This window comes from Daucus carota, chromosome 2 (assembly GCF_001625215.2).
Source record: "Daucus carota subsp. sativus chromosome 2, DH1 v3.0, whole genome shotgun sequence".
In the NCBI taxonomy this organism is placed as follows: Eukaryota; Viridiplantae; Streptophyta; class Magnoliopsida; order Apiales; family Apiaceae; genus Daucus; species Daucus carota.
Genome location: NC_030382.2, coordinates 40732177 through 40749050, shown reverse-complemented (window position 1 = coordinate 40749050; position 16874 = coordinate 40732177). Strand labels below are relative to the sequence as shown.

The following is a 16874-nucleotide window of genomic DNA, read 5'->3' as shown; positions in this document are numbered from 1 at the left end:
AAGTAAGCTGTGGTTCATTTTATACGGGTATATGAACTTTCATAGTAGTCAATTTAAAAGAGGGTGTGTTATTATTAAACAATGTGGTATAATCATTACATCAACTGATAGTAGCGTACGTACCGTGGGTAAAACACCCATGCAGCATTTACCAATACATATGTGAACGAATGATTGATAGAAGCCAACTTATTGCACAAATACATTGGCCAATTGGCCATCTTAAATATAGTTGTGATATATATGCATGGCTTAAATTATTCATGGTTCATGATCCCCTCCATCACCACCACCTGAACCATAACCTGATCCGTAACCTGATCCACTACCATATCCTGACCCAGAGCCTGAACCACCACCTCCTCCCCCTCCACCTCCACCGCCTCCTCCTCCACCACCACCTCCTCCACTGCCCCTGCCGCCTCCTGACCCATATCCTGAGCCGCTGCCACTACCATACCCTGAACCACTACCTGATCCCGAACCAGAACCAGATCCACCTCCGCCTCCACCTCCTCCACCTTGACCCCCACCGCGACCTCCACCCCTACCTTTTCCGCCACCTGATCCATACCCTGATCCACTTCCAGACCCATAACCAGATCCGTAACCCCCGCCTGAGCCCCTTCCACCTCCCCCACCACCCCCTCCTCCACTTCCTCCACCTCCACCACTACCATATTCTTCCCCTTCCCCACCATAACCACCGTACCCTGAACCTCCCCCAGATCCATAACCAGAACCGTATCCTGAACCAGACCCATATTCATCTGACCCGCCTCCACCTCCACCACCTCCTTTCCCCCCTCCCCCTCCACCTCCGCCACCTTTACCATACAATGCCTTAGGAGCCCTGGCTGCAAAACAGATATCCACCAAGAACAAAACCAAAAATGCAGAAGCAATCACCTTTGGACTAACCATTTTCATCAAATTTCCTAAATGCAAACGAGAGAGATAATTCGCATAAACGACTTTGTCTTTTGTGTATGCAAGTTTAATGTAGGACAACTTATGGTAAACCAGGGACAGTCCTTATATAGGCATTGCATATACAAGCAGAACAGTAAAGTTGCATGGGGAATTCTAGTAGTTTCTGATTTACTTTGTTCTTTATTGATTGAAAAAACGAAGGTGTCCCATAAGAGAGTTAGTGGTGTTGTTGGAGTGGTAGGTGCCTAGGCGGTAGTGGTGGTAAGTGTCATTGTAATGTGATAAGTGGGGGACTCATTATATATTTTCTGTGTTCATTCAAATTCTTATTGCAGTATAGCTTTTTCCCACTTCAGCCTTCACCGCCATATACTTGCATATGGACGGAACACCTATCACATCCCAAGTTAATCCATAATTTGATTTATTTTGATTGTTGGTGTTTGTGTGTTTTCACCAAAAGATCTCTTTTGTTATTGCGTGAGCTCATGGGTTTACCAGTGCGCACCCGGAGAGTAACTGCGGGTTCCTACGTAAAAAAAAAATTGGTTTGGTTAAATTGAGGATGCATATGCTGTACAATCTCCCTGCTTATGCTTTATTATAAGCTGGGTTGATTTATGCTAAACCCTCTCATGACTAGTGGTTAATAACAATTAACTACTATTGTCATGTAGTGATTACGTATTGGAATATAGGATAGAATTTCTGCCAATGACCAGAGACAAATTAACTAGTTGAATTAATTTATCATTTTCTTTCGTGGCCTAACCGTAACATGGGGGATAACAAGAATTCAATAGTTTATTAATTTGAGCATTAAAGAAAGTAAGAATAAAGAAGCAATTACGTACTATTTTTTGTATTTAAGTTATAAGTTTTGAAGAAAAAGAATACCTTGCCGGGAGGGGTGGAAATGAGTCGACCTGAATCAATTTTGAATCGGACTAAAAAGTGCGGGTTCAACTTGATTTTCAATTCGAAACTCCCCTCAACTGAGGTTCGAACTCGGTTCAATAAATTGACAAAAACTTTGACAAAAACTTGAATATAGCTGGAAAATACCTGGATATAGTATATTCGGCTCGAATATAAATGATTTAATCTATCAAAAAAGTTTATATGATAAAGATTTAAATAATATTATATTTACATAATATACAATAAAGTTAAGAGGTAATTGCATATCGCACCCCCTAACTATCGTTCAAAAACGATATTGTACCCATACTTTGAGAAACTCAACTCGCACCCCTTATCTTTACAGTTCAAACCCGAGATGCACCCCTCTGCCGTTAACGCCGTTAACTCCGTTAAGTCACTATACAAGTAATTGCAAATCGGACCCCCTAACTTACGTTCAAAAACGATATTGTGCCCATACTTTTGGAAACTCAAATCGCACAACCTATTTTTACATTTCAAGAACGATACGCACCCCCCTCTGCTAACTTCCGTTAAAATACTCCATCCGTATCAATTTACATGTCCTTTTTGCTTTTCGAGAAGTCAAATTGGCTAATTTTTAACTAACTATTAGAAAATATTTATTTATTATTTTAGGAAATAGAAAGTTACATATTAATATAGACTACATTCACTTCTTGGTGATATTTTTTTTTATTTTTTATTTAATTAAGATATCCCTAAGTCAAAATGATTTTACATATCAAATTATTTTAAATTTTTAGTGGTATGTGTATTAAGTACTTAAAATATAAACTATTTTAAATATAAAAAATAAATATTATGTGATATTTTTATAAAATATACACTTTTATCAAACAAAAATTTGATATGTAAAATCATTTTGACTTGGGGATAGCTTAATTAAACAAATTTTTTTTAAAAAAAATCATCAAAAAAGTAAATCTAGTCTATTTTAATATGTAACTTTCTATTTCCTAAAATAATAAATAAATATTTTCTAATAGTCGGTCAAAAATTAGTTAATTTGACCCCGCGAAAAGCAAAAAGGACATGTAAATTGAGACGAAAGGAGTATTTTAACGGAAGTTAACGGAATTTAATGGAATTTAACGGAGGGGGTGCATATCGTTCGTGAAATGTAAAGATAGGGGGTGCGAGTTGAGTTTCTCAAAGTATGGGTACAATATCGTTTTTGAACGATACTTAGGGGGTGCGATATGCAATTACCTCTAAAGTTAAATACAAGCTTGAGTATAATGCTTACGAGTGTTACAGTGATTAAAACTCGGGCTTGGTTTTCATCGACAGAAAGTCTCAAACTCTATTATTTGATTTGTTTTCTTCAATAATCTTCCTCTTCTAGCTATCTTTTTATCAGGTTTTGGTTTGTTTTTCTAGATCTAAATTGTTGAAATTTCGGATTTACTTTTTCTTCGATTCAAGCGGAGCTTATCGGATTCGAAAGTTAATTAATCGCCTATCTTGTGGCTTCGACTATCAGATTTAAGTTTTTTATTTTCATTTGTTTTTTAGTTGCTTTTGTTTCAGTATTCGACTTGTATTTTCATGTTGTTTTGTCTTCTTGTAGGTTTATTTTCGTTTCTTTAGTTTAAACGGGTGATCTTGATTTGGTTATAGAAATTCAATATGGAACGGCAGTTTTAGTGTATTCATGTGTATAATTGCGACCATACGCGTGGTATGGACAATCCTGCCTATCACACTCTTATAGATTGACTTCACATACGAAAATAATGAAACCCACAAAAAGAAAAGAAGACCCACAAGATAAATTACAACCAAAGTCTGAATGCTTTTGTACTAGTGGGCATACTCTTGGAGTTTACGTTTATAGGATCGACACATGGTGATTCTACATTCTCTATAGACCCATCCATAATCCATTCATAGTGGACTTGATTATTATGCATGAACAAACACAGACACATATATACACGCCACATCTTTGGTTCTGTTCTAGTGCTTAACTAAACTAGGTTTTGACTTGTTCACTAATGTTAGTTTAATGTGCTTGCCAGTGCCGGTTTAACACGTTGTAATAATTTTATCTTAGCATAACAGAGGAGGATTAGTGCACCATGCGTAGTCACAATGCACTGCTAGATGTTCACATGCTGCAATTGGGCATGTTTGTATCTTTCATCTCAAGCTGTGTTTGGATTAAAGAAGGGGTAGGAATTAGGATTGTGCTTGCAGATGCTTGAACAGGAGTTCACGGACGTTATCTTTTTCATACAATTATTGTGTGGAGTTTTTTTTTTTGACGAACAGATTAAGAAACAAAAAACGAGATAAACATATAGCCGTTTTGTTTTCAAATCGCTAACAAATAGAATATTTAAATTCTTTACACCAAAAAATATTATAATCAAATCTCGAACAATATAACCTACATCAATTGTGAACATAGTAGCATCGCAATCGACCTTCACATACGCAGCAGCATCTGTAGCCCAATGTGAATTATCAGCTACAATCAACTAATATTGGATCAACAAATGACCCTAAAACATGAACAATTTTATGTCATGAAAGGTGCGCTCTTGCAATATTTAGCACCGTTACCGAACCCCATAACAAAATACACAGAAACATCAAAATAAACACAAACATTTTAAAAATATGGGCACGAGCTTGATTACAAGATATTCAACAAGAACTAACCCAAAAGCATTAGATCTTGGTTTGATTAAATAGGAGAGAAGATGGAAGAGCGAGGATGATTAATCCGCAGAGGGGATGAAGGACGAAGAGCGGAGAAGTGACAGCTAGAAACTTGAAGGTTTAGGAGTGTGTTGAATTATATTTTTTTTAGATACTAAGAGCATCTCCAACCATGAAGACCGCTTAGCTAAATTTCTTAGTTATCATATCAAAAATAAAAATTATAACTAATTGCTTAAAAAGTTTACGCTCCAACCATCCCCACATGTTATTTATAATTATAACCAATCTCCTATGGATGACTATATTTGTCGATCCGCTATGAGTCTGTAAGAAAATCTGTAGGAAGATTACGCATAACTTATTACCATATTAAAGTGATATATTCTATTTATAACAATCCAAAATATTAATAACATACTATTTTTAAGTTATAACCAACCAACATAACCAATACCATCGAAGCAAAATATCTTACAAGTTCAGCAAATTTTACATAATATTTCATAATATTTTACAGGTTCAATTTAGCCGATCATTCTAGCCAACGTCGTTGGGATGCTCTGAAACGAGTTGGTTAATTTTATTAAAACTGTAGAAAAATTGAAGGCCACACAGAGCATCTTCCAACTCAGGACCGTCCTTGAAAGTCGTATATGATGTATTGAATTTAGTTATGCTGCTGTAATGAGGAACGAAACTGAATTCAGACAAATTTAAGCAAATCGTTAAAGACGGACGAATGTAAAAACATTCAACAACAATTTTCATTTTAAACTATAAATTTTACAGTAGTTCATAATTAGTTGAATTTTTCTAAGCCCCGACCAACTTAGTGATAATTTATTTTAATTTTAATCATTATATTGTTATATTTACGTGTCACAAACTCATAATATATATTTGTAGTTGGCTTTGTACTTCAAAAAATAAATTAAGACTTCATTTGATATTACTCCGACTAAAAATAATGAATTTTCTAAAACATAGTTAAAGATGGTTAAAGTTAAACCCAATTTTCTGAGAGCATATTTATCATTATATCGAGGGTCCAAGTTATCTCATGTAAAAAAATTTACAAGATAATTTATTTGAGAGTTTGTTTGAATTATTAATATGACAAACTTGTGGTGTGCGAAAAACTCACAAGAATATGCGTGTGAAAATTAAACCTGATAGAGTTCGTGTGTGAGAATAATATTATCACTGCGAGAGTTCATGAATTATTTTGAAATAAAAATCTCATTTATGAAAAGTGGATCACCAGGTGTTTCGTTAGGTCTAGAGCCCAATTATTTTGGCTATCTTGCCCTGGTTCTTGGACCCATAATAGTATCAGTTTTGATTATTATTATGTCGATTCTCATTCTTTTTAGTATGATTGGGCAAAAAACCGATTCAAATTTAATCGATCCGAAATCGAAATCGAAAAATTGAAAATCGATCCGATTTTAATGGTTGGGTTTCGGTTATACCTCTCAACCGAACCGATAAAAACTGAACCGGTAATTAAAATAGTAATTAAATAATATATATAGAGAGAGTTTTACTCCAATAGGATCCTCCTTATCTTATGAACTAAAAACCAAACTGGAATATCACTAAATTCTAAATCAAATACCATTAAATTCTTAAACAACCTCATCTCCACCTCCATCTTCACCAACCCCACCTCCACATCCGCCACTGCCACCACTTCCGTCATTCGCCTTCTCCATAACCGCCACCATCTCTATGCCGCCCGCCTCTTCCATAACCACTACCTCCATCCCCACCTCCATCATTTCTCTAACAACACAATCTCCACCTCCATCTTCACTAGCCCCATCTTGGTCGTTGCTTCAACCTCCTTCAGCTCCGTTCATACTTCTTTCTCCACCTCGGCTCGGCTTCCAAATGCGGCGGAGCCGTCACTATTCCGGCAACGATCTAATCCCCTACTTCAAGCCGCCCAGACCTCCGCTACAATCATCCTTTCTCCATCTCCACCTCCACCACCGTGACCACCATCTGAATCGAAAACGTGAACAGATTTAGAGATTCTGAGCAGTTTCTGGAACATATATGGAGATTCTGGGCAGTTTCTGCAAGTTTTCACTAATTCCTGCAACACAAATCACTAAATCCTGAAGAGAATATCACTAAATTGTACTGAAAATATCACTGACTTGTATTGGTTTTTAGTTTTTATTTTAAGTTTGGTTTTTATTTGATCATGAGCATATATATATATATATATATATATATATATATATATATAATACATAATAAATATATAATCAATATCATATTTAAAAATCATGAAATCTATTCGAATACTTAATGAAAACATAAGTCTGTGTTAGTATCAATTTTTAAGTTAGAAATCTGGCCTTGCAGATTCTATTTGCTTCTGGTTTTCTATGTTTAGCTTCATGTTTCATTATATCTCCTGCTATTCAGAAAAAGTTGTTGCAAACCATTTCATATACTGCTTCATCATTTCCTTCTCTCATACATTTATATCTTCTTCATGCGATTTCTCACCTATACTAAGAGTTGCATTTTTTTTCACGAGTCGGGCAAAAGTATATTCATTTTGGTATCATTTTTATTAGGCAGACTAGTGTATGTTGATTTTGTTTTTCGTTCTTATATTTGTCGGTTTTGTAACCGAAACTGAATTGATTATAACTGAACAAAGTTTTTTAAACCAAATCGAACCGGCGGTTGCGATTTTCAATTGTAAAAACAGAAGACATATGGTTGCGATTTCGATTGTATCCGGGAACCGAGATCAATATTTCAATAAATGAGAATAATGAGGTTAGAAGGAATAAATGAGAATAATGAGGTCAGAAGGAATCGAACTCGAGATTGAAATCTGAGCAATCATATCATGTTAAATTATTAGTTCTGTCAAAAATTTAAAGTATTACTTATCAATGATAATTTTAGTTTGGATCATATTATTATAGGTTTGTTTGATTTGTTGTGACTATATTTATTTTGTTGGCTAAATGACTTCATCAGTTCTAGCGTGATGTCCAAATATATAATGTCTATAATTTCATGAACTTCACTAGTTATTTAAATATCTTATTATATTTTCAGATAACATCATATTCAATAAATGTTTATAATCAAATTGGGATCTAGACTATATGATAATATTTTAATAATCTTACATATTATCTCTTGAATTCAAAAGATTATGAAATCGCAAAATAATAAATATTAGTAAAAATATAGGTGTTAAAAGTTAAGAGAATGCTATCGATAAAATACTCATTTATTTCATTACTAAAATATTTCATTTGATCATAAAAAGAGAAGAAAAAACCTGCCAAATAGTGGAATAAATTACATAAGAGTTTCGAACCAAAATTTGCACAATCTTCCGTATTGTGATTGACAATCCAATTGCTATCTTCGGTCTTGCATTCACTTTGAAGACAAATCACAAAATTTATGATCGCGAACGACGAATTTGATCAAAACTTGTCTTGAAAAACGAATCAATCTCTTGCCGTCCAACGACCTCAAAAAATTCTAATTTCATATTACTCTTTGCAATTTTCGCAGATGGCTTCTTTCGAGGCGGTATTGGACAACTGAGTAATTTAGAGATTTTGTGTTTACCTGATGACGGGGTTTGAAATCCATTTTTTTTGATCGCATCAGAAGATGATTGAGTAGATAAAATGATTTTCATTTTGCCCAAAATGCAGTTTCAAGAGTAGTGATGTTAAGAATGTAAATTTATAAGAATTCTCGAGCGGGAAACATTATTTTGACCGCGCTTTTTTTTTTTAATTAATACATAAGAGTTTTTTAGCGGGAAAATTGTTATAAAACATTTTCTAAATAATTCGCAAGATTAATGAATCTTTTTTTATTTATTACCAAATTATAATCATGATGAAGTGCTACAAATTTTGTACTGTTGAGTTCGTTGGATATTTATTAGCAATATATTAGTAGATTGAGCGTTTAATTACTTTTCATATATTTAATGTGTGTGATAACTTATTGTCAGGGATGACAAACGGGTCAGTCGAAACGAATTTTGTAAAAACCAAACCCGAACCCGAAAACCCGAGCTAAGTAATCCAAACCCGAACCCGTCGGGTTTTATTCAGGTTTGGGTTAACCCAAAACCCGAATTATTCTTATACAAGTATTCGCTAATTTGTTTTACATGTCATATGTGGAGCATCTCCAGCAGATTAGCTATATGAGATCCTAAACTATTATTTTAAGGAATATGCACAAAAATTCACTCTAGCAGAGTCTCTACTCATTCCCTAAATGTTAGGATCCAATTTTCATTCCTCATAAGTAGGGAATCCCTAACCCATTCCTCATTTCATTTTTAATGATTAAATATTCATCTCTCACCTTTTGAACACTCTTTCCTACATATTTTTTGTTATCTTTTTGTTAAAAAAATTTAAATTTAATATTATAATAATAATAAGGAAGACAAATAGGGATCATTGTTGGAGTTGTCAATCAATATAGGATCCCTATTATTTAGAATTTGAATTGTTTATTATATATTTAGGGAACCTCTTTAAGATACTGCTGGAGATGCTCTTAGACCAACACACGTTTACCATAGTGGTGCTACTAGTGCATCGATACTATGGGATCACAAAACTCATTCTTGTGCAGAAGGTGATAAACGGCTGAACACCAAAGAACCAAATCCAAATCGGATTGTAAGAGCCATGGTTGGAGGTCCCGACTATAATGAATAGATGAAAGGGATAAGCAATGGTTTACAGAGCCAACCATATAACAAAAACTGATATAAAAAAAAGATACATATATAGGAGTATATACACGAGTTTCGGGTTGGGTTCGGGTTCGATTTGAAACGGGTTTCGGGTCGGGTTCGAAACGGTATGCCATAAACCCGAACCCGACCCGAAAACAGTTCGGGTTTGAAAATTAAACCCAAACCCGAAATATTCGAGTTCGGTAAAACCCAATCGAGCCGATATGAATCGGGTATCCATCGGTTCGATACAAATTGTCATCTCTGCTTATTGTTTGTAAAAGGAAACAATATTTTTATCACCAAAAATCTTTAAATTTTAACTCAAATTATAAACCGAAAAATGTTTATTCAAATAATTAATGAAGAACATATCAAAATAAAAAATATAGGATGACAAAAATTCCTTAATTTGTTATCCACTGACTAATCATGAAAATCAATTGTTGGAGAGTGGAATTTTCTTAATAGAGTAAAATTATATATATATGATTAAGTAGTGTTAGGAGTAAAATTATATTTATGATAAATTATATTTTAGATTCAAAGGGTCTCATATCAGAGGGGATAAAAGTTGAGAGCTCTGGGACAACCACAACTCTTTTGATCTCAGCCTTAATTTACGAGTGTGGATCCTCTATCCCCTTCTCGTGTCTCCTTGTATGTCCATTCTTTTTTATTGGTCACTTTTTTTACTTTTCACGTGATCTTTCTCTTAGTTGCATAATTAATCTGTTATTCTATTTCTTCTCAGTTTACACTTCAATTTTATATATTCTCAGTCTTGTTTCTTTGTTGTATAAAATATTAACTCCATGATGTATAGTTTGGATCCTCTATACATCATAGAGTTAATATTTTATTCATCATGGAGTTAATATTTTATAAAATAAAGAAACAAAATTGAGAATATATAAAATTGAAGTGTAAACTGAGAAAAAACAGAATAACAGATTAATCATGCAACTAAGAAAAAGATCACGTGAAAAGTAAAAACGGTCTTTCGATGTGTGCCCAAGGGCACACAATAAGCACCAATTTTTATGAAAATAGTTTCTTTTGATTGGTGGAATTTTGATTGGTGGAATTGGTGTGAATGCAGGGGGACCATTAACATTTATTATCCATCCACCAATCAAAAGCTAATATTCCCATGGGAGTTAGTGACTAGTGTGTGCCCATAGAAAATTCGAAGTAAAAAAAGTGACCAATAAAAAAGAAGAGACATATAAGAAGACACGAGAAGGGGATAATCCGCACTCAAAAACAACACCTACTAGCAAATTTTTCGATAACAAAACTCCATCCCAATCCTGATTCTAACAAGCAACCTTAAATTTGTTGATTTTAAATTTCTCTGCCATGACTGTGTAGACAATCATTTACCAGAAACCATTGTCCTTGAAATTTATAGTCATCCACAATATTCGTTGAAAATGCTTCATAATTTTCAGTGATTAAATAAAAATAAGAAAAAATATGTTGCCAAACAGGCCAATATTCAGGACATTTCCAACTCGGGGCTTTTCTTCAAATATGATATCACTTTAAAATTTTGATATCGCTCTCGTGTCCTCTGAATACCAGTAAATCACACGACAATTTCGACTCGCTTCTGCAGCTGTGTTGTGCAAAATAGGCAAGGTAATCCCTTTATAATCTTTCTCAACAACTTTGTTTTTCTACTTAATTTTCATACTTTCTTTCAATTGCTCCTTATTGATATTCGCTAGTTGCTAATTATTAGGGTTTTGCATTCTTGTTATTCATCGTTGACTTAATTGCTGTTATCAAGTGTTAATGACATATACGTATGTATTGCCTGTAGGCTGTAACTATATTTAGTTGCAGATGGCTGATAGATATCGTAAAATGATACGCGAGGCTTAGCTGCTGTTAGATGCCCTTAATTAATTTTGAACTAGTACGTTTACAATTTTGATAGTGGAATGTGTTAAGTTTTGCGAGTTAAACCGATGCTCGTAAGCTATCGTGGAGTGCATTATTGCATTTCGACTTTATTTTGGCTTTTCTGGACATATGATTCGGGTTAATTAAAGATATAAGCTTGATGTCTTCCTTTCTTTTTTTATACTCGAGGGATATGCATTTGTTCGTATTGACATTTAAATGTACCAAGGTATAGGTTTCCTGATTTTTGGTGGGTTTTCTGTGGGAAGGATTTTAGTGATTCTCTTTCAGCCTTTTGTTCTTTCTCATATATAGTTCGTCAACACAATCCACCCCACCCCCTGCTGCATAGCATATGGTTCAGTGCAGATCATGAGTTTAAATGCTGATTTTCTCCACCCTGTATGGAATTTGCTTTTGATGAAAAAGTAGGATTTATGGCTTGATTACTACTGTTTCATACTGTGTCCCACAATATTATTGATTCTTATGATCTGAACTCTAGTTTTAAGCCAATGTACATACTAAGAGTTGGAAACTATGGAGACGAGCAACAAAGAGGATACATATATATTTTACGGTTGAGTAATTTAGTTCGAATTTTATGTGTTGACTTCGGAGAAAATATAAAAATATGATAGTTGTGGTGGCATAGAAATCATAAAAGAATGCCGTTTAAATGGGAGGCTAAGACTGTTTATATAAACTCTATATTTGTAAGCTAGATGTAGTCATGTTGTTGATTCCTTTTTTATGTGTTGCTTGCATGAAAGAGGATTTTTTTTGAGGTTTAAACCATCGTTGGAGGTTTAACAAGCACACAAAAATGATAATCACATGGAAGAATGTTTAAATATTTAAAAGAGCACTGCTATGTAACTTCTTATATACATAGAAGCATAGGTGCAAGTCCATTCTCTTTCATAAAGAATCATCTGTTAGCGTTGCTTGGGAATCTCTAAATGTGTATATAGTGGTATGTGCTCTCGTGTCATTAATTAGTTGGTTAAATTGTAATTTTGCTTTTCATTGTCCAGTAGATTGCATAACACAGTTTGACCAATTTTTAATTAACACAACCTCCTTATACTCAAATGCTTATTTTGAATCTGGTAAAGGATTTTATGGGGCCGAGATGGAAAGGAAAAGAGGCAGAAGCTAAAGCTCTTGCTGATCCAATTACCAAGATTGTATCTCAGCTACAATCATCTCTAGTTCATTCAGATTCCCAAGGAATACTTTCTGGCTGTAGCGTACTTCTTGCAGTGGATGCAGAACAAACCAAACTTCTAAATCACACGTGTTTTGGTGTACCAATCATCACAGCTGAGAAGGATAAGCAATGGTTTCAGTTGAGCCTGGAGGAAGCATTTTACTTGTGCAATTCTTTAAATTGTCTCAAAGTTGTAGGTGAAGGTAATCTTGTCAAGGGCAATAATCAATTGTGGAGTTATATGGTAAGCAAGAAAAAAACATTCCCTGCTTTCTACAAGGCTTATTCTCATCTCCGAATGAAAAATTGGGTGGTGAGATCAGGATCTCAATACGGTGTGGATTTTGTAGCCTACCGACACCATCCATCTCTAGTGCATGCTGATTATGCTGTGCTTGTTTCAGCAGAATTAGAAGGCAATGGAAGTGGTAGATTGAAGGTTTGGTCTGATATGCACTGCACTCTACGGCTTTGTGGCGGTGTTGCCAAGACATTATTAGTTCTCCACGTCACTGATAACAGTAAGATCCAAACATCTCCCTTGTGCTTGGAAAGTTATCTTGTGGAAGAGAGAACCATTACTAGATGGATTCCTGAGCAATGTCGCGAGGACCAAAAACAAGTTCAGAAATGGACTTTATGAACTTTAGGAAAAAAAGTCATATAGCAGTTCTCAGGTTCCTCTATAATTTTCTTTTAATCATATAGAGGATGCAATAGACTTGCTTGTTGCAGATATTGTTCAGAGATAGTGTAATTTTATACATATAGGTTTATTTTTCTTGTTTTTGCCAACTTATAAAAGGCAGCAATTTCAATGTTGTTGAAGGGATCTCTGTAACAAGAACTCATCGCAGGAGTTGTTTTTTTTTTTTTTTTTAATTTGTATGTTCTTGAGATTGGACATGTTTGCGTGATCTGATTCCCGAATTTTAGATGAAACTGAAAAATGTTATGGAATAAGAGAATAACAATATGCTGATGGAAAATAGCAGCAATTTTTTCAAATTGTAGATAAGTTTTCTATCTTATTGTATTTTAAAAGAATGAAATTGTAGATAAGTTAGATTGCATGTTCTATCCGGAACTTCGAAAGACTATAGATTCTGTGTTTGAAGCAAGTCAGGTGCAACCAGCAACTATGAATAGCATATATGAATAAAGGGATGTTGCATAGCTTTATATTCATATAAATAAGTCTAAGACCCTGATACAAAAACGTCGTTCATCCCACTCAAACTGGCTTCGTATCAGATTTCCTCCTGCCTCGACGCCTGGAATGAGTGTTCAGCATTGAAGCATGGGATTACATCGTAACTCGGTAAGCACAAGTGAAACCTCCCCTGCTTTCTTGGTAAGCATAATTTCTAAAATGTTCGATATGTGCATCATCTCTGTCATACAGTGGCTTAAATAGACTTGCTTGTTGCAGATGATATTCACAGATGAAGTCATATTTTTCTTGGAAGTTGATTGTTTCTGATTTACTAATCCACGATAGCCATCAATCTCACTGTTAAGATAGATTATTACACATGCTCTATCATATAGAGGCTTGAAAAGACTTGATTACTGCAGATGAGATTCACGGATAATAAAATCCTTTTCTTGCAGGTTTGGTATTATCTTCTTGATCAGTATCTTCTGTAATCCGCGCTTTGCTTAATTGACTGCACACGCATGTTATTTTACTCGATTTTATCAGATAACTGAGAACTTTGCTCAACTATAATAGTACTAGTTTCAGTGCATATCTGGCGATTCTGATAGATGATTGATGGATGGATCGTCGAGCAATTCTGTTAACATGGAGATAAGTTTTCTGTTATTTTGTGCCTTGGAGGAATGAAATTGCTTCCGAAATTAAAACTTCTTTCACTATAGACAGTTTGCGCTTACAGTTGAGGACAAAATTAGGCTATATTAACGCGATGTTTTCATTTTACTGATACGAGAGCCTTGTGCAGACCAAGTCAGTGTTTCGGAATTCTGATATCAGTCTCTGGAGATGTCTGAAATGGGACCTTGGAGTCACTTTCTGGGTCAATTCTTACCAAGACTACTGTTTCATCTGGAGTGCAATCACAGACTTCCAGTATTAAAAACATGATAAATTGAGTAAATATTCAAGTGGTTAACAAGTTGCGTCCAGGAAAAACCAAACAGCAGCTGAGAAGTAAGCAACATCACGCAATTTACCTAAGATGAAGACCACAAGAAATTATTGGATCCAAAGATGCTCATCTTTAGGGACACAAACACTTGATATGTACAAGTCAGCTATAATCATATTTTAGTTTTAACACTTAGTAAATTAAGAATTAAAAGTTAAAGTAATGCAGTAGCTTGCAATATTGAACCTAAAAATGCCAAATTCTTAAGAATATGCCATTTTTCATGGTCTCTTATATGTTTCTTATATATGGTCTTTCCCATAAAAATTTCTTATACACTGAAATTATATTTGCACAATGGGAAATTGTTTGACAATTTCTTGTTTTACTGGCTCTAGCTATGATCAGGAAATTCAAGATTTGCCCATAAGCAGTATTTTCGAGTTGCCAAATCCAGCTCCTACTTGGCCAACAGGTTTGAACACACTCACACACTCGTATCGTCTTTGGTAAGATTTGAACACTCGACATCTATGCAGATGCCGCTACATCAATGGAACTAAACTTATAAGTATGTGTTACAGGGAATGGCTTTGGGAGTGGGATCATTGATTTAGAAGGACTACAAGTGTGTCAAATAAGTTCCTTTAAAAGAATCTGGGCAACATATGAAGGGGGAGTTGATAATCTTGGTGCAACATTTTTCGAGCCTAGTTCAGTGCCAGATGGATATGTCATGCTTGGTTGTTATAGCCAACCCAACAACCGTCCACTGTCCGGCTGGGTACTTGTTGGAAAAAATGATAACTCCAGCAATCCTCAGGAGGACGGAGCTTTAGTCGAGCCTATTGATTATACTCTATTCTGGAGTAGTGAGTCCATGCAGATAAAGCAAGCTGGTTATGGCTATATTTGGTTACCAGTACCTCCTGATGGATACAAAGCTGTTGGCCACATTGTTACAACATCAGGAGAGAAGCCTTCTCTGGATAAAATCCGATGTGTTCGTGCTGATCTCACGGATGAATCCGAGGTTGGTGACTGGATTTGGGGACAAGGTGCAGATGTCAGTGATGATGGATTCAATGTCTATGGAATAAGACCAAGAATCAGAGGTACAAAAGCACAAGGTGTTTGTTTAGGTACATTTATACTTCAAGAGAACACCAGTAGTTCTAGCTCTACTTTGTCCTTGGCTTGCTTGAAAAACAAAAACTTTACCACCTTATCTTATGCTCCTAACATAGAAAATGTCAAGACATTGCTAGAGATTTACTCTCCGAAACTTTACCTTCACCCTGATGAAACTTACCTCCCATGTTCTGTAAACTGGTATTTTGACAATGGGGCGTTATTGTATAAAGAAGGGGATGAGTCGAGTCCAGTTCGGGTTGAACCTAATGGTTCAAACCTGCCACAAGGCGGTTCAAATGATGACAAGTATTGGCTAGACCTTCCTGTTGATCCTGCAGCCAAAGAGAGGGTGAAGAAAGGAGATTTGCAGAGTTCAGAGGCCTACATTCACATCAAGCCAATGCTGGGAGCGACATTCACTGATTTAGCCATATGGATTTTTTATGCGTTTAACGGACCAGCCACTGCTAAGCTCGGACTGGTGGATGTTCCATTAGGCCGAATAGGTGAACATGTTGGCGACTGGGAGCATGTGACTCTGAGGATCAGTAACTTTACCGGAGTTTTGGACCGTGTTTTCTTCTCCCAACACAGTGGTGGAACATGGATTGATTCATCTGAGCTTGAATACGACACTGGTACTAACAAGCCTGTGGCGTATTCCTCGTTGAATGGCCATGCATTATATCATAAACCAGGCTTAGTGTTGCAAGGAACTGAGTTGGTTGGCATAAGAAACGACACTGCAAAAAGTGATAAGATTATGGATGTAGGAGAAAAGTATTCAGTAGTTTCGGATGATATACTGCATGAAGTTGTCGAACCAGCATGGTTGAACTATGACAGAAAATGGGGACCGAAGATCACGTATGAACTCGGGAAAGAGATCGAAAAAATGGAAGAACAGTTGCCAGGTGAGCTCAGAACTTTGTTTGAGAGCTTAGTGAATCTGATACCAAATGAAGTGTTGGAGGAAGAAGGTCCAACTGGCCCCAAGATGAAAAATAACTGGAATGGGGATGAAGTTTGAACTGCAGACAAATGATTGTCAACACAGATAGAATTGTAATACAGGTAGAAACAAGGATTTATTTCTTAAAAATATTTTCACATTTATATAATAGTATTTAAAATTATCTACTCGGTATTTGACATTTCTTATATCCGCAAATAAATCACGGATCAAAGTACA

General features: G+C 35.3%; 3 protein-coding genes across 3 annotated transcripts; 2 read left to right on the top strand and 1 right to left on the bottom strand.

The window, feature by feature from the left end:
- Positions 1-45: 45 nt before the first annotated feature.
- LOC108208033 (glycine-rich cell wall structural protein 2-like) lies at positions 46-1223 on the bottom strand. The gene has a single exon (XM_017378507.2). It carries the CDS (start codon positions 928-930, stop codon positions 262-264), a length of 669 nt encoding a protein of 222 aa, XP_017233996.1. The 5' UTR covers positions 931-1223; the 3' UTR covers positions 46-261.
- Positions 1224-10815: 9592 nt separating this feature from the next.
- LOC108206853 (tRNA-splicing endonuclease subunit Sen2-1) lies at positions 10816-13262 on the top strand. Its single transcript, XM_017377273.2, has 2 exons — positions 10816-10954; positions 12340-13262. Exon 2 carries the CDS (start codon positions 12346-12348, stop codon positions 13075-13077), a length of 732 nt encoding a protein of 243 aa, XP_017232762.1. The 5' UTR covers positions 10816-10954; positions 12340-12345; the 3' UTR covers positions 13078-13262.
- Positions 13263-14841: 1579 nt separating this feature from the next.
- Positions 14842-16819, top strand: LOC108209696 (hypothetical protein At1g04090). Its single transcript, XM_017380747.2, has 2 exons — positions 14842-15023; positions 15133-16819. The coding sequence occupies exons 1-2, from the start codon at positions 14906-14908 to the stop codon at positions 16710-16712; spliced, it is 1698 nt and encodes a 565-aa protein (XP_017236236.1). The 5' UTR covers positions 14842-14905; the 3' UTR covers positions 16713-16819.
- The last annotated feature ends 55 nt before the right edge of the window (positions 16820-16874 follow it).

Bases quoted from the DNA above. Each gene is read 5' to 3' on its own strand.
- LOC108209696 (XM_017380747.2), top strand. From the start codon at position 14,906: ATGGGAAATTGTTTGACAATTTCTTGTTTTACTGGCTCTAGCTATGAT. The intron at 15,024-15,132 runs GTTTGAACACAC...TATGTGTTACAG, and splicing joins AGCTCCTACTTGGCCAACAG to GGAATGGCTTTGGGAGTGGG.
- LOC108206853 (XM_017377273.2), top strand. From the start codon at position 12,346: ATGGGGCCGAGATGGAAAGGAAAAGAGGCAGAAGCTAAAGCTCTTGCT.
- LOC108208033 (XM_017378507.2), bottom strand. From the start codon at position 930: ATGAAAATGGTTAGTCCAAAGGTGATTGCTTCTGCATTTTTGGTTTTG.